The following is a 20812-nucleotide window of genomic DNA, read 5'->3' as shown; positions in this document are numbered from 1 at the left end:
ATAAAAATTACCCATCATAGTAGTTCCGTGTGACGAAATTTCTTATTGAAAAAGTCTCTGCAAGTTTGTCTCAAGTGAAGAAAAGGAACTAAAGCTAAGTAATCCTACAACTACAGAAGAATGAAAGGTATGAAAAGAATTGAATGAAAAATATTAAAAGATAATGTATTAGTTATTTGCAGTCATTGGTAACACTATGTTGGGGTATATTAAAAACTTCGCATACAACTTATACAACATTTGAGAATATGTTTTTAGTAAATATAACGAAATGGAATATTCAACTCAAGCAAGATTTAAATACCTTGAAGAAAGGAAAGGTGTCTATAGATGAGTATGTTTTGAAGGTGAGAAGTATTATAGATGCCCTAGTAGCTATTGATGCAATGCCTGATGGTGATGATTTTGTTTCATCTACTTTGGGTCGTCTTAATAATGAGAAGATCAAGAAATCCTTTGTTACTTCTGTATATGTAGGGAAGCCATCTTGAGAGTTGGTGTCTCTCTCTCATGATCGTTGAAGAGATCAACATATAGGGTGAATTATCTGAAACAAGTGTTAAACAAGTCCAAGCATTTTACTCAAGTTTAGGAAAGGGAAATGGCAAATCCTCTTAAAAGAGACCACGATATGGGTGGTACTAGTGGTAACCAACAAAACATGTTAAATTAATAGTTTGGTGATATACAGATTTTGAGAGGCCATTAAAATTCTACTAGTAAGAAGAGCTCTAAAGAAAGAGATGTATAGCAATTGAGGTTCAAAACTTTGGTATTATCTGCCATTATTATGGAAGAATATGTCACATTGCAGCCCATTGTCTTGACAAGAAGGATGATATTCACAGGCAAGTTGTGAGCAAAGAAATTATGCATAATCTTCAAGAAAAAATGATGACAAAAATGAATGTTTATTTATCATGCAACATATAATGAATTCTGTTACAAGAAATGGGGCATGTGATTATATGTATGTTGATTTGGTGCATCTAATCATATGACCAGCCATGTTGAATGCTTTGGAGAAACATATGATCTAAAAAGTCGAGGTAATGTAGAGACATGTGATTATTTGTGTCAATTGATTTTACATATTGAAAATTTTCCTTTGCCCTTGCATGATGGTGAGATAAAGTATTTATTAGACTTTTTACATGTGCCATCCATCACAAAGAATTTGGTATCTATTGGAAAATTAAGGATTACTGGTTAGCTTTAATGCAAAGGGATATTTTATTGAAGACTTTAATTATAAGTACATGTTGGCTGTAAAAGGAACCATAGCTGGTTGCATGTTTGCTTTGGATGCTAGAATTCTTGCTACAAATGCCACTATATATGTTAAAGGCAAAGGTGTGGTTACAAACATTAAAATACAGCACAAACATATTGGACATGCTAAAATTAATGTAGTTCAAAGGGTTGGTTATAGGGTTACCCACATTCAGATTGTTGAATTACATAAAGTCTATGAATCATGTTAGTTTGGAAATCAAGCAAGGCAACTATTTTTGCATATGATAGAGATATAAGCAAGAATATACTTGATGTTGTGTATATAGATATTTGGGGGCCCTACCTAGAATGTATCCCTTGGTGGCAGTAAGTGTTTTGTTACTTTTATTGATAATTACTTTAGAAAACTCTTAGTATATTTTATGAAGGAAAAGAGTGAAGTCTTTGAACAAAACTTTCAAGGCTATTGTTGAAACAAAAACATCCCTAAAAGTTAAGTACTTGAGGTTAGATGAAGGGGGAGAACACCTCTCTAATGAGTTTAGTGATTTTTTGAGGTCTCATGGGATGAAACAACAATCAACATGCATGTATACCCAACAACAAAATGGGGTATATCCTAGAACAAAATGGGATTACTGAAAGGAAAAGCTTGCATATTATAGAAGCTGCATGGGCATTGATGGTTGGCAAAAAAGAAAATACCCAAGCATTTTTTCTTTGAGGCTGTTCATATTTCCATTTACATTATAGATATGTCTCTGATAGCCACAATTCATGGTATGACTCCTAAAGAATGTTTTATAGGCAAGAAAGTTGATGTACCACACTTGAAAGTGTTTGGTTCTATTACATATGTTTATGTGCTTAATGAGCTAAGGAAGAAATTAGACCCAAAGGCTAAAAAATGTATTTTCATTAGATATTCTATTGAATAAAAATGTTATTGTTGTTATAACCATATAAGTGGTGAGTTTTGGGTAAGTAGGGATGTTATCTTTGATGAGATGAGTAGTTGGTATGCATCTAATGGAGATGCATTGGATGGTATTAATGATTGTGATAGTCATAGAAAAGCAAGAATAAGATATCATTTGGTAGTAGATCTACTATAAGTCCTTAGTTTGGAAGACTAAGGAGTAGTCTCATATCTTCAAGTGCATCTTCTAGTGTTGTAGGTAATAACAAAGGGAAGAAGAAAGTATTAGATGGTAATAATGCATCTAATAGTCATGAAATTCTTGATGGAGATTCTAGTGGCTCAAAGAGTTTGGATGATGAGCTTGGTATTCCTTTAGTTTGGAAACTAGGTGTACAAAGAGTACGTGGTAATGTAAAGACTCCATTGAGTGATCAAGCGGTACACATGTCCAACAAAGTGATATATCTTGTTAAAAGTTTTAGTTTTGAGGGTTATGCAACTTACAATTATGTTTATATGATAAAGATAGTTGAGGATATTGAGGCCACTTGTTTTGAGGAGGCTATTGGTCATGTTTTTTGGGATGCAAATATGGATGAGGAGATAGCTGCATTAGAGGCTAATAGGACTTGGAATCTAATACCATTTTCCAAGGGCAAGAAAGCTATTGGTTGTATTTGGATCTATTAGATAAAGCATAATGCAAATGTTTCTGGTAGTAGGTATAAGGCTAGGTTGGTTGCAAAAGGCTATGCATAGACATATGGGATATATTATGAAGAGACATTTAGTCCATTTGCTAGGATGGCAACTATCAGATGTGTAATTACTCAGGTAACAACCAAAGGGTGGATTTTATATCAAATTGATGTGAAGAATGTCTTCTTGCATGGTGATTTACAAGAAGAGGTATATATGGAGCAACTAGTAGTTTTTAAGGATTTCGAGTAACTAACATGTGTGTAAGTTAAAGAATGTACTCTATGGGCTAAAACAAGCACCTAAAGTATTTTCTAATAAGATCAAAGAGTATCTTGTCAACCTTGGCTTTTATGTTTTAGACGCAGATCACTCACTTAATGTGAGCAAGGATGATGTAGGTTTGATTGTCATAGTCATCTATGTGGAGTGACTTGATTATTACAGGTGATAATGACAATGGGATTGCTAATATCAAGGGTCTTTTGAAATTAAAGTTTGAGATGAAAGATTTGGGTGAGTTGAGATACTTACTTTGGTATTAAGGTGATCAAATGTATAGATGGTATATAGCTGTCTAAAGGTAGTATGGCTTGGATATGTTATCCAACTATGGTATGATAACATATAAGCCTCTCTCAATGCCATTGGAGTAAATTGTAAAGTTAAGTGCTAATGTTGGGGATGAGATAGAAGACCCTACTATGTTTAGGAAGATAGTACGGAGTTTGATCTATATGACAATTAGAAGGCTAGGGACCTAAGCTATGTTGTTGGACTTGTGAGTTAGTTTATATAGTTACCTAAGAAGCCTCATTTCAATTAGTTAGATGCATGTTGAGGTGTGTGAAGGCCACGGACCTAAGCTATGTTGTTGGACTCGTGAATTAGTTTATATAGGTACCTAAGAAGCCTCATTTTAATTAGTCAGATGCATGTTGAGGTATGTGAAGTCCACTTACATTATGGACTTTTTTATGAGGCAAATAAGGATGTACAAGTTTTTGGGTACATAGATACAGATTAGGCTAGTAACAAGCCTGACAAAAGATCTACCAGTAAATTCATGTTTTATCTTTGTAGTGCAACAATTACTTGGAGTAGAAAAAAGCAACCAATGATTGCTTTATCTAGTATAAAGGCTGAGTATAGAGGTGTTGCTATGGCAGCATGTGAAGTGGTATGACTGCAAAAGTTATTGGATGATTTAGATGTGTGAGGCGCTAGTCTAGTTGTCATTTGTTGTGACAACATGAGAAGTATACATCTATCTAGGAACCTAGTGTTCTATACTAGGAAAAAACACATTGAGGTGTATTATGATTTTTTGAGAGAGAAGGTACTTGCAAGAGAGATCAAGTTGGTATATGTTAGCATAAAAGATTAGACATTTGACATTTTCACAAAGAAATTGGATGTGTAGAGAAGCTTCAAAAATTTCAAAGCTTACTTGGGGTTATAAAGATGTAGTTGAGCTTAAGAGAGAGTGTTGAGATGATAGAAGCCTCGGGAGCATCACATAAGCTAAGAGCATGACATTTTCTTGCTATAAATCAACTCGAATCTGTTGCAAAACCTTTTGTGATCAAAATTCGGCAGATTGGACATCGCCATTGCATCCGAAGAGTGCCAAAATCCCAAGTTAGACTCTTACCTTGCCTAAATCGGGTTTTGAATGCTTGAGATATGAGAACAAATGGGATTTTTAAGCAGATTTTGGAACAAGCACAAAAAAAACGTGAGCTACTACTGTGAGCATGCTTGTTTTCCTAAGGATAAGGGGGCAAATGAGGGCATACAAGGTGCCCAATGATGACAAGGAACACTTGCAAGGAGCCTATGATGGCCGGGGAGAGGCGGGAGATGAAATCTTACCTCGGGGGAAAGAAGCCATGGCTGGCATTGAAGCTCCAAGCTCTAGGTCTTTGTAATATCTCCCCCGTACCTTCCCCATAAGAACCCCCCCTTAATTTTTTTTTTAAATTTAACTCAATTTTTTTTTACTCTCTCCCTCTCCCCCCTGTCGATTGCATGGCGGGGAGAGAGAGAGGGAGTAAAGAGAGAGAAGGGGGCTTGCACCCCCCTAGCTGGAGGGGTGGCGGCCGTGAATAGCCGTCTCTCCCTCTATAAAATGGGAGCCCCCCCTCCCTCATGGATAGACAGTGCCTACCCCCTCCTCGTCTGTAGCAGCGCCCCGCCCCCCCTCCCCCCCCCCCCCCCCCCCCCCCCCCCCCCCCCCCGCATGATCAAAAAATGTCCCCCCTCCCCCAGAGAGAGAGAGAGAGAGAGAGAGGGAAGCATTTGGAGGGTTCTTCTTCCCCCCTCCTTAAAGAGAGGTCATATGCCCCCTCTAATATTTCTGAAAATACACCCCTCTTTCATTATCTTTTCTCCACTCAAGGAGAGGCTGCAAAAGTTTACTTAAAGTTGCATAGGTGAGTGCGAGAATTCTATCTCTCGTGCGTGCATCTTCGAGTATGGCCCCGAAGCATAGATCTACAAGGATAGACGAAAACCCCGCAAGAGTGGATGGCGACTTGAATCAAGACGCTACCGCAACCACGAATGGTCTATCATCAGGCGTAAATACCACTGGAATCAAGACATCACTCCAAACCCAGGTTGCTCTATTATTAAATCATAGATTATAATTATCATGGTGAAAATCATATTCACATGCATCACATTGATTGTGTGATTGATGGGTAATTGCCTTGGTATGAATTTAGTTGTGATGTTTGTAACAAACAAGATAAATTTCGTTGTAAGATGACATCATAATAGGTGAAATTGAGTAGGTAATTGCATCGTAAATTACCCAAAAAATTCTTGCATGAATTCTTGCATAAAGTGCATTGCTCCTTGCACAAGTTCCTGCAAAATACAATTCAAAGGACATCAAAAGAAGCAAAGTGCATCTCCATATCACAAGACGGATTCTAAGGTACATGCAATAAATTGCAGAAAATATTAAAGTACAGCTAGACTCATACAATGATCACATAAAGTTATAAAGATCAGATCATTCAAGAAGGTTATAGATCATGTAAATAGCTCATACACTTAATGCTTCAGGTTAATAGCCTGGAGGGAGAGGCAGGATCAGTTACCTCCAATATCTGTCTGGCCCTACCCAAGGGGGTTGTTAGCTACGCTGGGTATATGGACCGAACCCGCCGCGAGAGGTCTCTCCATGGGTGCTACTTGGAGTGGGAGGACGCTTGGGTGCTAGGAGAGGCTGTGGCTGTAAATTCCTTGCCTCCGGATCCCAGACTTGAGATGGGATCTCGAGGCCCATGTACTAGTCTACGGGCGAAACTTGGAGTAGTAATCCTGCGTGATAACAAAACTGTGAAGACCTAGCGTCAATAGAGTTAGAATCCCGATTTATGCTATTTTAGGGGAGCGGAATGGGACTATGCCTTATGGGTAGAGAGGTTGATCTTCGCATCCCTCTCGTTTCCCATTCTCCACGAACCAAGTGCAGCATAAATCCGCTTCGACTCTGTTGCTCCTACTCAAAGTGGGTCATCTGGAGCTCAACGCTAGCTACTTCATAGAGACTTTGCTGATAGGAAAGAAACCCTGACTTTAGGTTAGTCCTAAGTGGGAACATCCGGATACTTCCGCTCGGGGCAGACTCGAGAAGACCTAGATCGCAAACCCTGTGACATTCCTTGCGAGTGCCAGGTGGCGCTTTCTAGGCTCTCTTCTCGATGGGCTGCTAAGACGTGTCCCACAAGTGGATGAGCGGACACGTTACAGTCTTCAATCCGAGCCGGGCCAAGCTCCATGATCAAGCTCTGATCGAAAGCTGATACTAGTTGAAGGGGAGGCAATGGCAGTGGAGAAGGAGAAGATGAAGACGTGGGAGAGAAGAGCACACACAATGTAGGTGTTGTCAAGAATGATATATGACAACCTTATTGCATTATCTCATATATATGAATAAAGAATATGGGTGGTCATTGTACACGAGCAGGCCCAAGGGTCTTTTACCCCAACATATGCAAGCATGGAATCATAAGAGCCATGATTCATCATTCACAAATCCAAAAGCAGTCATAACCATAGTATATTTTTAATACACTTGTCAATGTATACGATGCATAGAATCTATCCCCTCCATCAATTTCGATGTTCCTTCCTAAAAAGCAATTGATAATACTAACATGTTTTTGTAAGTTTAAGTACGTTCTAATTGAACGTGTGATCTATGTAATGGTCTAACTTATCCCTTTGAATTTGTAGAGCTAATCACTTAAAAATAATCCTTTTCTTATGTGTTAAACCTAATTATCTCCGTTCGGCCCCCATCACGTGATTATGGGTTATGGCCGCAACCTCGGTTTGTTGTGGAATAATTGATCCTTTGGGATAAATGGATTTGGGGGTAACTTCCACTTGCACTTCAGCTTCGTGTTGAGTTCCCTCAGCACAGGTCACTTCCTCGCGTTGGGGAGCTCTTAGAGAATGACCTTGCTTAGCGTCTCGATGTCTCTTGGGAGCCATGGAAGAAGCTTGATGGATTTGAGTAACACTTCCATGTAGGTATGGAGAGAGAGAGAGAGAGAGAGAGAGAGAGCTTCATTGTGTCAAAAGTAGAGAGACTTCTACACGGGGCATTGTGTTCTTGATGTGACACTCTACCCCTATTTATATAGTAATGGGAGGGAGGGGGTAAAAGAGAGAACACTTGCTTTTTAGCATTTTTTATGACATCATTGATGATAAAAAAAGAACACTTTCTTTTAGTATCTTAACGTCACCGAGATGACGTCAGAGAGGGGGCTCCATTTTTGTAGCATGAAGATAAAAATTTACAAAGTCGTCGAGCGGGCTCACTCCAAGGTGGCGACCAAGGCATAGACCTTGGTATCTTGGCATTGGCATACTTGGCAACGGGCTACAAAGGATTCGTTGGTGTCATTGGCTGCACGTGAGAAGCTCCCACTAGCTTGTAGGAAAATCTTCCTGGAAGGTTACCCATCCTAGTAGTGTCGTCACCCAAGTGCACTTATCTATCAAGTGACTATCCACTAGGCTAGTTCTTTTTGTTGTTCTATACTACAAACATACTTTTAATAAGCTTATTATGGGAGGGTCCCAAGTCTTTCTTCCATGAATTGGCATATAATACCTCATTAATAATAAAAATTATCTTCATATTGAGAGCTAGTTTTAAAAATATGTAATTCTATTTTCAACATAAATCAATTTTTAGAATGTATATGTACATTATTTATTAAAATAAACTAAGTAATGGGGACAATACATTATTCCCTCCTTAGAGAAATTGAAATGTCCTCATCTCGAGAGAAACTGGGGGTATTGTTTCATAAGGGTTGCCTCATCGACCCAAGTGGCATCCTCTTCAGGATAATCCTTCCATTGTACTAGGTGTTCTCTTAGGATTCGACTTCTTAGAGGTTTCTCCCTTGTATCTAGAATCTTCTTTGGTTGCATTTCCAGAACTCCTTGGGCAGGCGTGACTATTTGTTCATCATTAAGCACATGATCGAGGTTTGGTACATAAGGTTTCAGTAGGCTTACATGAAATACATTGTGAATCTTGAGATGGGGTGTCAATTTAAGCTTGTAGTCTTGCCTTCCCATTACTTTGATTACTTCATATGGTCCACAGTACCTTGGACTAAGCTTTTTATATTTCTCCAAGGATAATGAGCTCTGTTTAGGCCTTACCCTTAGAAACACTATGTCACCTTCACTGAATGTTCTTATGGATCTTTCAAGATCTACATAGGACTTTTGCTGATCTTGAGCAGCTTAAATGTCATGTTAGATCAATTGAATTTTTTGGTCCATCTCTTCAAGCATAGCCTTAGAAACCTCTACCTTGAGAGTCGGATGTGAGAATTTTAGAGGTGTACGACATTCTTGCCCATACAAGGCTTGAAATGGTGACATCTTGATTATTTGTTGAAAGGCAGTGTTATAAGCAAACTCCACCAAAGGTAAGTGTTCAATCCACCATTTTGTTCTTTGCCACAATACGACCTTAGAATATCTTCAATGGTCTAGTTCACCCTCTCAGTTTGGCTATCAGTTTGAGGATTATCAAGCAGTACTGAAGCATAGTTGTGTTCCAATTGCTTGGAATAGGCAAGTCCAAAACCTAGAGGTGATCTTGGAGTCTTGGTCACTAATTATGCTCTTTGGCAATCCATGTAACCTAAATACTTCTTTGATAAAGAATCGAGCAATGTCATATGACTTATAGGTTATTTTGACTGGGATAAACTATGCAAATTTTGTCAATCTATCAACCGCTACCATGATGGAATCATATTCATGAGAGCAGTTGTAAGTAATCCAATAACAAAGTCCATACTTATTGACTCCCATTTCATTTGTGGAATGTCCAAGGGTTGTAACTCTCCAACAATCTTATTCCTTTTTGCCTTGCCTCTTTGACAAGTCAAGCATTGAGTTACATAATTTAATACATCCCTTTTCAATCTTGGCCAATGATAGCTCTTACGAACTACGTTGAGTGTCTTGGTAGAAGTTGAGAAAAAAGACAATAATTTCCCAGGTCAAGGCACATCATCTTGACACATTACAGCTCGACATTGCATACTCTATGCATCGGCACTATTGAAATTCATCGCTGCTGTCAGAACTGCGCCTCCTTCACTGTTGTATGCTTCGTCCTCTCTCTGTACATCATGATATTTTCAATCACACCTACTTCAGTCCCTTTGAAATGAGTAGTGAGGGCTCAGGACCAGAATCCCATATGCACAATAGGAGAAAGTACAACCACTCAAGTCCTATAAAGAATTGTACTTTCACTCTTTTTCAAATGCAATGATAGTACTCGTTCATTTCTAGTAAAGTGTCTTGTCACTGTCAATACACAAGATTGTGTTTATGAGTCCAAGTCTCAATCTTGAAACCTAATTCACTTGTGTGAAAATTTGTCTATGTCAAGGTCAATGTCTTCATGAGTTTCTTCTTCCTCTTTCAACCTCCATAGCTTCGTCATCTGCCATGCTCTAGATCCCGCGTATTTTAACATGGTATTAGAGCACAGCTGAGCATGGCTTAGCTCAATTTAGTTACTCTTCAGCTCTAGTCCATCTCTACTGAGCTTAGTCTCAGCCTATGAACTCACTCTCCATCTCCACCTTCAAGCTTGCCTTCATGGCTACCATAGCCAGTAGCACCCTGTTAGATTGAAGCTTTCATATCTCTCTCCACAGGTCAAATCCCTCTAAACTTCCTTCTAGAGAAGTGTCTTTCTTCTTCCAGATCTCCTCCTGGCATCTCAATCACTAACATTGGGCAAGTATAGCTTCAGCATTGTGATTCTTCGTAGTTGTTGCCTTGTGTGTCTACCATATCCTACATGACCTACATGACTTGGAGGGCTAAGATTTCTTCAACCAAGGCACATCTCTAAGATTTTCCTTCTAAAAAGATCTTCCCTAGATCAAGACACTCCATCCTATCACAAAAATTGTCAAGATTGATGCAGGATGAGACCAGCATTGTCGATTTTACCTGCCGTTGTCAAAATTTGTGACTGATCAGGTCGCGCTGTTGTTGTGTGCTCTACAGGGTGCAATCCCAACCATTACCATAGGGTATTGATAGCGCTTGAAGTAAGCTTCATCATCATATAAAAAGTTTTAAAAATGATCAAGTGTAGCTCCTGCAATGTTAGAAAAACTAGGATGCCCCCAAAAACCCTAACTGTGACTCCATAGCTAAACTTCACCAAGCTTAAAAATCTCATCATTTTCTCTCTCCTGCCACCTGGAACAACCCAATGTCACTCAGATCTAAAGGTCCCAGCATCAAATCAAAAAGGGAAATATTTGGATCTGAAAGAAATTGAAGGATTTTGCAGATTTGGAAGACTCGAGGAAGAAACATAGTGTCTATTGACACTCATTTTAGTGCTTTAAACACTAGTGTCTTTTGACACATCTCAATCAACTCTTCTGTTGCTTAAATCTGATCATTATGAAGCTGTTTTGCTACTATTCCCGCAAGTTTAACATGGCAAAGACTCTCCAATTTTCCATTTCAAAGGAGTCGGGTTTCATACCTGGCAGACCCACATCAAACTCATCCTGATGAAGAAGGGCCTCTCGGCCATTACCACCGGAAAAGAAAAGAAGCCTTGTGATGCGGACCTTGCTGTCACTTGGAAAAAGAACAATGATAAGGCTTAGGCCATTATCAAACTGGAGCTAGACGACAGCTATATCCACCATGTGGATAACTATGAGACTTCACATGATACATGGAAGAGACTTGACATCTTGTTTGGTGCACTATCTAAATCATCAAAGTATGGTCTCTTGATTGAGTTTTTCAAGCTTGAAATGAAGTCTAGCACATCACTTGCCACACATCTAGATTACATGGAAGGGAAGCTCAAGTACAGGGTTATCAGGTATGGATAGGGTTCTTAAGCTTCAAACTTTGACAATGTTGTTAAGAAAGGCTTTTTGGCTTAAGGCATCTGCAACAATGTTGTCCTTCCCTGGACAATAGTTAATTTCAAAATCAAACTCTTGCAATATCTCTATCCATCTTCTTTGCCTCATGTTTAGGTTAGCTTGGGTGAAGATCCACTTAAGACTTTTATGATCTGTCATTAAAGTGAATTTCCTTCCCAATAGATAGTGTTTCCATAGTTTCAAGGCATGGATTACTGCAAGTAACTCAAGGTCATGAGTGACATAGTTGGATTCACAGGGTTTTAATTTTTTGGAAGTATAGGCCACTAGTCTTCCTTCTTGTACTAGTACCCCACCGATTGCAAGTCCACTTGCATCAGTGATCACCTCAAATGGTTGATTGAAGTCAGGGAGTTTTAATACATGTGCAATGGTTACAGTTTCTTTAAGCTTATCAAAGCTTTCTTGATGCTCAATGGTCGTATTTTTCTTCAAAAGATTTGTCAAGGGTGCAAGAATGTGGGAATAATCTTTGTTGAAGATTCAGTACCATCCTGTCAGTCCCAAAAATCCTTGGATTTCTTTTACTGCCTTAGGTATTGGCCATTCTAGAATATCTTTTATTTTGGTAGGGTCTACTAAGATTCCATTACTGGAAACAATGTATCCAAGATATTCAATCCTGTCAGTGGGAAATATGTTAGAATGTCAAGCTCCCGTTACTCTTAAGTTAGTCCATCTTTATGTGTGTGACCGCCGTCAGTAGGTTGGATACAATTATACACGTGTGTGACATTCAATAAGTCAGTGTAGTTAGTGACTTAACCACAGTTAGTCTTGGTTAGTACTATCTATGTGTGTAAGTCTCTTTCAGTTAGTATGATGGAAGAATAATGGAAGAAGAACAACAATGAGCTGAGGCTCATCTTTTGCTCCACTCTGTCTCTCTCCCTCTCTTCCAACATGGTATCAGAGCTTGAACGCTTGAAGCCTGAAGGCTTGGCAGTGGCCATTTGACATCAAGACATTAGATTTGAAGAAAACGTCATCAAAAGAGACTGTGCCTACAGCCCATTTTTTTGCAGAAGCTATATCTTGCTACAAAAATGGATTTTAGAGAAACGACCCAAGATTCTTGACCGTTTCAACGTGGTCTACAACTTTGCAGAATAAAATTTTTTCAAATTCCTCATAGATTTTGAAATATTCAGCACAAACCTGTGCAAATTGGCTATTTACTGTAGTAAACAGCAAGTGATTCCACGACACTGGTGGCTTTCATCCTAACAATTTGGGTGTTTAACATCATATAATGGCCTGATTTCTCTAGATTAGCCATGTATTCTAAAGGTATTCCTCAATTATATAAACTATCCTATGCAATGTTGTTGAAGGGATGATTTAATTACTTAAGTTTTCTTAGTCTATTTGGTTTCACATCTAGAAGGTTTCTTATGCAATTAGAAACTAAATAAAACTTTAAATACTATGCTAGTGTGTTTTCTATACTTTAGTGCTTAGTCTCTACATTGTTGCTCATGTAGATACAAATTAAAATAGACACATTGACGAAGGATCATATATTTTTCTCCTTTCTAAAAGCAATGCAAGATCAAATACCCCACACGTGAGTGTCTTAGCATGAAGCACATCCTTTAGGGATGAACCCAAGCTAACAAGTGTATTATGGTCTTAGTCACTTTTTAGATCAATTTCACTCAATGTGAAATTGCTTGTATGAGATTTTTAAATTTCGTGTTATTTTAAAGGCTTTTTTGGACTCTTCCATTTGGAAAACAAATTTTTGGCTATTAAAAAATAAAAAAAATCTTGCACAAGCATTGATATAGGTGATTAGAGCTCAGACATAGTTAAAATTTATAATGCATATAATTTTGTAATTATCCCAACAATGAACCTAAACTCTTAACACATACAAGCTTAATAGAGGGTCTACACAAAACTCCTTCAAGAGGTTTTCACACTCTCAGCCAAGCTTTGTCTCATTTAAGTTTCTCTAATTTGACTCCATTGCACTCTCCTCTCGTAGTTTGTCTTACTCCATGCAAATAATTTGACTTTGTTACTCTCTAATTTGAAAAAACATCTAACATACTATTAGCTCATGATTTGGTTCTTTAGCTTCTAATTTGATCGTATTACTCTCTCAAATTTGAAAAACATTTAACATACTATTAAGTCTCATATGATTTGGTTTTTTAGCTTCTAATTTGACCTTATTACTCTCTCAAATTTGAAAAAAACATTTAACATACTATCTACTCATGATTTGGTCCATTAGATTCTAATTTTGTGTGGCTATGTTTGTTTTTCTTAGATTTTTTCTTTAACTAGTACTCTTCACTAACCTTATAACTTCACTTACTTACCATAGTTAAATTGTGTTGCAAATGGGTAACATAACTGAAAGTCATAATAATGAATTTTTACTCTAGCAAAGGTGAAAAAGAGAGATTTAGCCTTTTGTGCAGAAAAAGAATGTGCTTATTTAAAAGCTCCAGAATAAACTAACTTAGAAAAGCTTTATATGTGAGACCATCAACTAGAAACCTTAGAAAACTATATATTTTCTAAAGAAAGACTACTAATCGATTTAAAAAATGTAGCAATTTATTGTCATCAAAGGGTAATAGAGTCCCTTCTAATCGAAGAATGACCAAGTAATCATATTAGCATAGTGCTCTAGCAAGATGTTTCCTCTAAGTTCCATATCTTTAAATCAAAGGAGGAGATGTATTTTGAATTTTTCTCCAAATCTATTATATCTTCTAAAGATAACACTAGCTAAGTGAGAATGGATGACATTTTTAATCCAAATATCCTTTTAGTAGTTCTAACATGACTAGAAGTGAGGGGGATATATTAGAAAATGCACACATATCACACCTTAGGGATTGGATACACTAAAACCTATTGTGAAAGGTTTTTATTTTAAAAAAGGTTAAAATAGTGATAGATACCAAGGGTAATAGTATTCATTAGAAGTACCATTTTTACAAGATTTCATTAACAACAACACAAAAATAATAAGTGATCAATAGTTGGTCATAGAAATTAGAGACTAGGGCAATAGCCAAAAAAATAATAGATTAATTTTTAGAGAATCTACTTAAGGCCCAATATCTCTTTAAATACATTCTCTAATCTAATGAGTGGTCCATAGGAATTTAGATGAAGTGTCCAAAAAATATTTGATATATGTGGATGATATTCATCATAAAATTCAATAACTAGGCTTACTCCCATACAAATTATATAGATTTGCAAGTAAGAACTAAAGGTCCATTAATCTTGTGTACATTAAAACATATCATAGGACAAATAGAGGAATCTTATACATGCATTTCAATGTCTTGATGGCAAGCCACAAAGGTTTACTTTGAAGAGTGAAATGGACAAGAGAACTTGACGAATAGGTTGAAGGTGCCCACCAAAAAAGAAACCCAATGTATTTGAAAGGGAGTGGAGAGCTCATTTTTTGTGTGCAATCTTGAGAGATATTGATTCTTTCTTCTTTCCTTCTTGTTTTCAACATGGCTAGAGGGTGAGGATCCAAATCTGGAGAGGGTGAGGGAGCAAATCTTGTTTTCATCATGGCCAAATTTTGAGAGGGTGAGGAACCACGGGATAAGCTCTCTTCTCGTTCTCTTACTTACTTCCTCCTTTTCTTCCCCTCATGCCCATACCTACATGGAGAGCTTAAGGCAACCATAATTAGATGAGAAGCTCCTTCTTTTTCCATTTCTTCTCAACAGGGCTTCTATAGAGGGGATGGAGGGTAGATGTAATTGAGGAGGATGGCTTGAATAATATCAAGAGAGCATCACTTGAATTATGAGATTATTGGAGCTCCTCTTGATTGATTGGGCTACAATGAGAGAGGTAGAATATGGTGATCCTACTAAGGCCTATTATTAAACCTTTCTTTTATTTCTTGCATTCATAGGCTCAAGTACACACACACACACACACGCACGCACGCACGCACGCACGCACACACGCACACACACACACACACACACACGCACGCACGCACGCACACACACACACACACACACACACACACACACACACACACACACACACACACACACACACACACACACACACACACACACACACACACACACACACACACACACACACACACACACACACAAGGAAAAGTGTATGTTATCCATTCTTGCTCCCATTCTTCTTCTTCTTCTTCTTCTTCTCAATAGGACTTTTATAGTAGATGAAGGCTAGATTTGATTGAGGATGGTAGCTTGAATAATAGTAGCACCGATGAAATGTTATTGGATTGGGATAGTACCAAAGAGTTAGAATGTGATGAGCTTACTATACTTGTTCTTAAATATTTCTTTGCCTTATTGCATTCATGGGATTGAGTGGAGAGAGCATGGTTGGTTTGGAGCAGTAGCTTGAGCTAAAGAGAGTGGAGGCTCTTTAGGGAATAAGATCTCTATTAATCTCACCGTTTTATTGAGCTCCCATGAGGCCCACAATATACATGATTGTGTACAACATTACACACAATACTTATTAACTATGAAGGTACACATGTGATTGGAAATGCCCATGTTATCTTGGATCATATGATTGTAAATTCCTCTCTTCAACAAGATTTTTCAGTGTATGGCATGTATTAAGTTATATATTGTCTCAAATACACATTTTAACACTATCAAATTAATTTAATGGCATGTGCATTTCTTAAACTTGTTGTATCACCATCAACTTCAAACTATGACTCAAAAAGAACAAATGCAAATTGAATGTGCACATTGACATGACCTTTACCTTTCCTTGTGATTACCATTAACTTCAAACTATAACTCAAAAAGAACAAATGCAAATTGAATGTGCACATTGACATGACATTTACCTTTCCTTGTGATTAAGTCCATACATTGTAGTATAAACCTTCACAACTTTTTTAGGGGAATGGAAAATGATAATTTGAATTCTTGTTTGAATTTTTTTCCTCTAATATTGTAACAAGAGTATTATTACATATGGAAATTTTAGTTAATCAAAAACTGATTGTTTGAAAATTGAATATAGGTGACACCATCCTAGAAGCAGTGTATCAAACTGTGGGTTCATCTACTCAAGTAATACATGAAACAATCCCAAGTGCAAGAACATTACAAGATACAGAGTTTGATTATGCATTGGTTGTGGTGGGGGAGCCTCCTTATGCCGAGTACTATGGAGACAACACAAATTTGACTATACCACTTGGTGGTGTGGATGTCATACAAAATGTATGTAATTCCATGACATGCATCGTAGTGCTAATATCAGGAAGACCATTGGTCATTGAACCTTATTTACCAATGATAGATGTTTTTATAGCAGCTTGGCTTCCTGGTATTGAAGGCAAGGGTATTACAGATGTTGTATTTGGTGATTATGATTTCCAAGGTAAACTTTCACGAACTTGGTTCAAAAATGTTGAGCAACTACCAATGAATGTCGGTGATCCCAACTATGATCCTCTTTTCCCATTTGGTTTTGGCCTTTCTATGAATATTGGATAGAATAAACATGGGACCCAATTCTCCTAGTTGGGGTGACAATCTAAATGCCAAGTTGTTATGACCTTTACTAAGTTACTTTTAACATAACTTCATCACATGTTTGATATGTTCATATCATGATGTATATGTTTGTTATGTGCTTACTGAAGTCAAATATATGCACACTTGTCAACATACATTTTCTTGTTTTCACAAATAATATGTGTGCCAATCATTTCTTTTATTTTGAAGAGTTACTTTATACAGAATATGACATGGGATTTCGAACTGTTGTCTATAGGAAATCCCATGTAAGCTTTTTGAACCAGATTAGTCATCCAAGTTGTGGCTTGTGCAAATATCTAAACAAAGCTACACAATTTGTATCTAACTTAATGAGAGGGGAATTTAAACATCATTTTTGTAGGATGTTGGAGAAACACACAAAGATGAAGTTAAGATAGAGTGCAAAGTTAGCTTGGTAGGAAGTGGAGAACTAGTTAGACTTGAACTCCACATCAAAGTAGTGTACTTGGAGCCAAAATGCACAACAAAAGACCCTAATATGTGCAAAAATGTACTATGAGCGTGAAAATTGGTTAATGTTACCAAGATTTGAAGAGGTGGACCAATTTTAAGGGGATTGGCCAATAACTCAAGGGTGTGATGGCATGAAACTAAAGAAAATAATGTGAAATAGGGGGTAATAATATTGAAAAAACATGCCACATTGTTGATGATTGTTTAATTTTATACTCCTCAAGCACTTCACTTCACAAGAAAATAATAATAGAAATGGATACTACTTGGCAAGAGCTTTGCATTGATAGCAATCTTGATGGGCTGAAATGCAAGATTTCAATCTCTAAAATTTTAAATTTTCTCTCTCCTTTTTTGCTTTTTTTCTCTTTCCTCCATAACCATAAAAATAGATTTCATATAAGAGAAGGGATGGGTGAGATGAAAGCATATGGGTCATGTGTATGCATAATATGAATGTCAGATCCACAATCCTTGTCACATAGTCACATCTTCGAGTGGACAAAACCCTAAAAAGTGGCATTTGAGGACATAAAGCTAGAATGATCCAAAATATTAGTTTTAAAGGCTCCTAAAAGAGGTGAATTTTTCTATATTTTTATGGTTGCAATAATGCATAGTATTAGTTGTTACATATCCCAAATTTGGGAGGCCTAACTATTTTAGAAATTATATTTTGTATGAGAAACTGGTATTTTTAACAAAGGATAAGGGGTTAAGATTGATGTTAAACAAGCTTTGGCCCCTTGATAAGTTGGCCAAATGGTTGATTTCTAAAGAATTTGATTATGAGATTTGGGGTAAGCCATTGAAGTTATATGGGATTGCTCAATGTTTAGTGAACTTTAGTGAGCCTAAAGAAAAATGTGTTGATCTCAATGGTTGTGAGGATTTGTGCAAGTTTGATGCAACCTCAATCCCATCATGGTATGCCTATAGCAAGCATTATTTATCTATAAGCAAACTAATGGAAGATTTATCTGGGTTAGAATAGAGAAAGATTATGTAGCAAGCACTTTACTTTTACTTGATAGCAAGTATCTTATACAAGATGAGTGTGGATGAAGCGTATCAGAGTGATATGCCATACCTCATTTAAATTAGTATATAGAAAGGAATGTGTCTTGCCCTTTGAAATTGAGTTGCCTGTGGTGAGATTCACATTGAATCATTATTTACATTAAGAGGAGGTGTTACAAGAATGGCAAACTTCTTTAGTGTAAATTCGAAAAGGACAATTGGTTCATTATTATGATACATGCCATGAATTGTTCTAGGGAAACTAGAGAGCCTGAGTGGGATGAGAGCCTTACAAAGTAGCACATATAAGAAAGAATGGTGCTCTATATCCCTTCTAGTAGTTTTGCAAGGGATAGAGTTTCAAAACAAAGAAAATTTCAATAAAATTAAGACCTACTATGTATAAGGATGTTGAGGTAGCAAGCTCAACATACACGGCCATTGATGATGGACCACTTGGTTAGATGGGTCCACACATCTCACTTAGCATGTTGGTAGTTATTATGATCCTTACATGGTCACTAACTTACCAAATATTATGTTTAGTTAGCTACACCTACTACCTACAACTAGCATAGTTGTAGTGCTAGTTAATTAGTATAGTCAATTATGCACTTTTTGACTTAATGTGGTCTCCATCACTCTTCTTGGGTCCTTGAGTAAGCTTCCTCTTTTATGTATTGTGTGTGTATTTGGTGTAGTACTTCAAGCAAGTTTTCCACCACATGATTTGTGACATGATATTAGAATGGCACCCCTAAAAGAGGCTAGTTTTGAAGGCTAAAGTGAAGGGGAAGTAGCAAGGATTTAATCATGTAAGAAATGGATAAGAATGCACTACAACATGGTGGAGCAAAAATCTTAGATTGTTGTGAGATTTGGTGATAAAAAAAATGGTGTATATTCTACACATATAGGATTTTCCAACTATATTTTTAGACATCTAAGGTCATTTCAAGCCTTGTTTTAGCTCTGTGGGGTTGCAGATAGCAATTTCAAGGTATACTATAATTTCAGCTATGTCATTCATTCTCATGTGTATAGGTTACAAGTTTTAAGGTTGTAAGTTTTGAGGTGTTTTATCAAGAAGAAAACACAAGGTTTATCTACAAATAGGTTATAGATTATATATATTATTGAAAAAGGCTACCTACTATGTTATTTTACACATCCTATGAAAGGTCCTAGAAGACTTGCATGCTATCTAGTACTTATTTTTGTCATAATGGCTAAGAACAGTGGAAATCATATCATCGAAAAGTTAGACAAGAAAAATTACCCATCATCAAAGTTATGTGTGATGAACGTCCTCAGTGAAAAAGGCTTCTATGAGTTCATTTCATGTGAAGAAAAGCTAAGTGATCCTGTGATGATTGCAAAAGTATTAAAGGTATGGAAAGAATGGAATGCAAAAGACAAAAATGTACTGTATTGGTTGTTTGTGATCATTGATAACACTATGCTGTCAAGATTGTGGGAGAAAAGGAAGGAGTCTCACTTATAGCTTTCTTGCTTGCACAATGGGGGAATACACACAAAGGTGGAGGCTGAAAACAGTTTTCGTCTTCTTAGTTGTGTAAGCCAAAAAGAACTCTTATACAAAGAAATAGAAGAACCCTATATATGGGTCTCAAACCAAACTCAAATAACTAAGGTGGCATACTAACTGAGCCACGAACTAGAGTAGATAAGGATAGCTGTCATCTAGCTATTATTCATAGGCGGTGTACCAACCGCATCTGCAACTGACACGTCGGTGACATAAATGCACAATGGTCACCCTGGCATATCACGAGTGGAGCTCGATATCTCAACATATGCTCGGTCATATAAAAAATGCAAAAAAATTCACATGTAGCTTGGACAACCTTCAAGAATATATTTTTAGTAAATATAAAGGTACAAAAGATTCAACTCAAGAAAAAGTTGGATACTTCGAAGAAAGGAAAGATGTTTGTAAATGAGTATGTTTTGAAGGTGAGGAGCATTGCACATACCTTAGTAGCTATTTATGTAATGCCAAATTATAATGATTTAGTTTTGTCTACTTTGTGGGTAGCATTAACACTTAAAAGGCTTGAAAATCTTTTGTTACCTCTATGTATATACAAGATATATTTCCAAATCTTGATGAGTTGGTCTCTCTTATGATGGTGCGCAGATCGGTCGCAGATAGCTCACGTGGTGAATCCCGGAAGGTCCCCAAGAACAAAGAACTCTACCTTTTTGCACAAAAAACCATGTAAAAGCATGCACGACAAGAGGCAAGAGACAAATTGGGTTCAATCTCCCCCATGCCTTGTGTGAGCGCTTCACAAAGCATGTATTTAATGTATATTTCCAATCTTCATGCTCAATAATAGCCCAATTACAAAAATATGACAAGCTTTTAGCTTTTGAGTTTGCTTTCAACA

At 37.2% G+C, this 20812-nt stretch overlaps 1 protein-coding gene across 1 annotated transcript in view; it reads left to right on the top strand.

Annotated features, from left to right (window-relative positions):
• The window catches only part of LOC148027471 (uncharacterized), a 92396-nt gene extending 75378 nt beyond the window's left edge, over positions 1-17018 (top strand). Inside the window, exon 9 of the mRNA XM_087689184.1 lies at positions 16381-17018. Coding sequence (XP_087545310.1) covers positions 16381-16859 — 479 coding nt within the window. The 3' untranslated portion in view covers positions 16860-17018. The remainder of the gene's footprint in view (positions 1-16380) is intronic.
• Positions 17019-20812: the final 3794 nt, after the last annotated feature.

Source organism: Lygodium microphyllum, chromosome 12 (genome assembly GCF_053477565.2).
Source record: "Lygodium microphyllum isolate KBCC chromosome 12, Lygodium_microphyllum_v1.1.10, whole genome shotgun sequence".
Lineage (NCBI taxonomy): Eukaryota > Viridiplantae > Streptophyta > Polypodiopsida > Schizaeales > Lygodiaceae > Lygodium > Lygodium microphyllum.
This window is presented reverse-complemented; position numbering and strand designations above follow the sequence as displayed.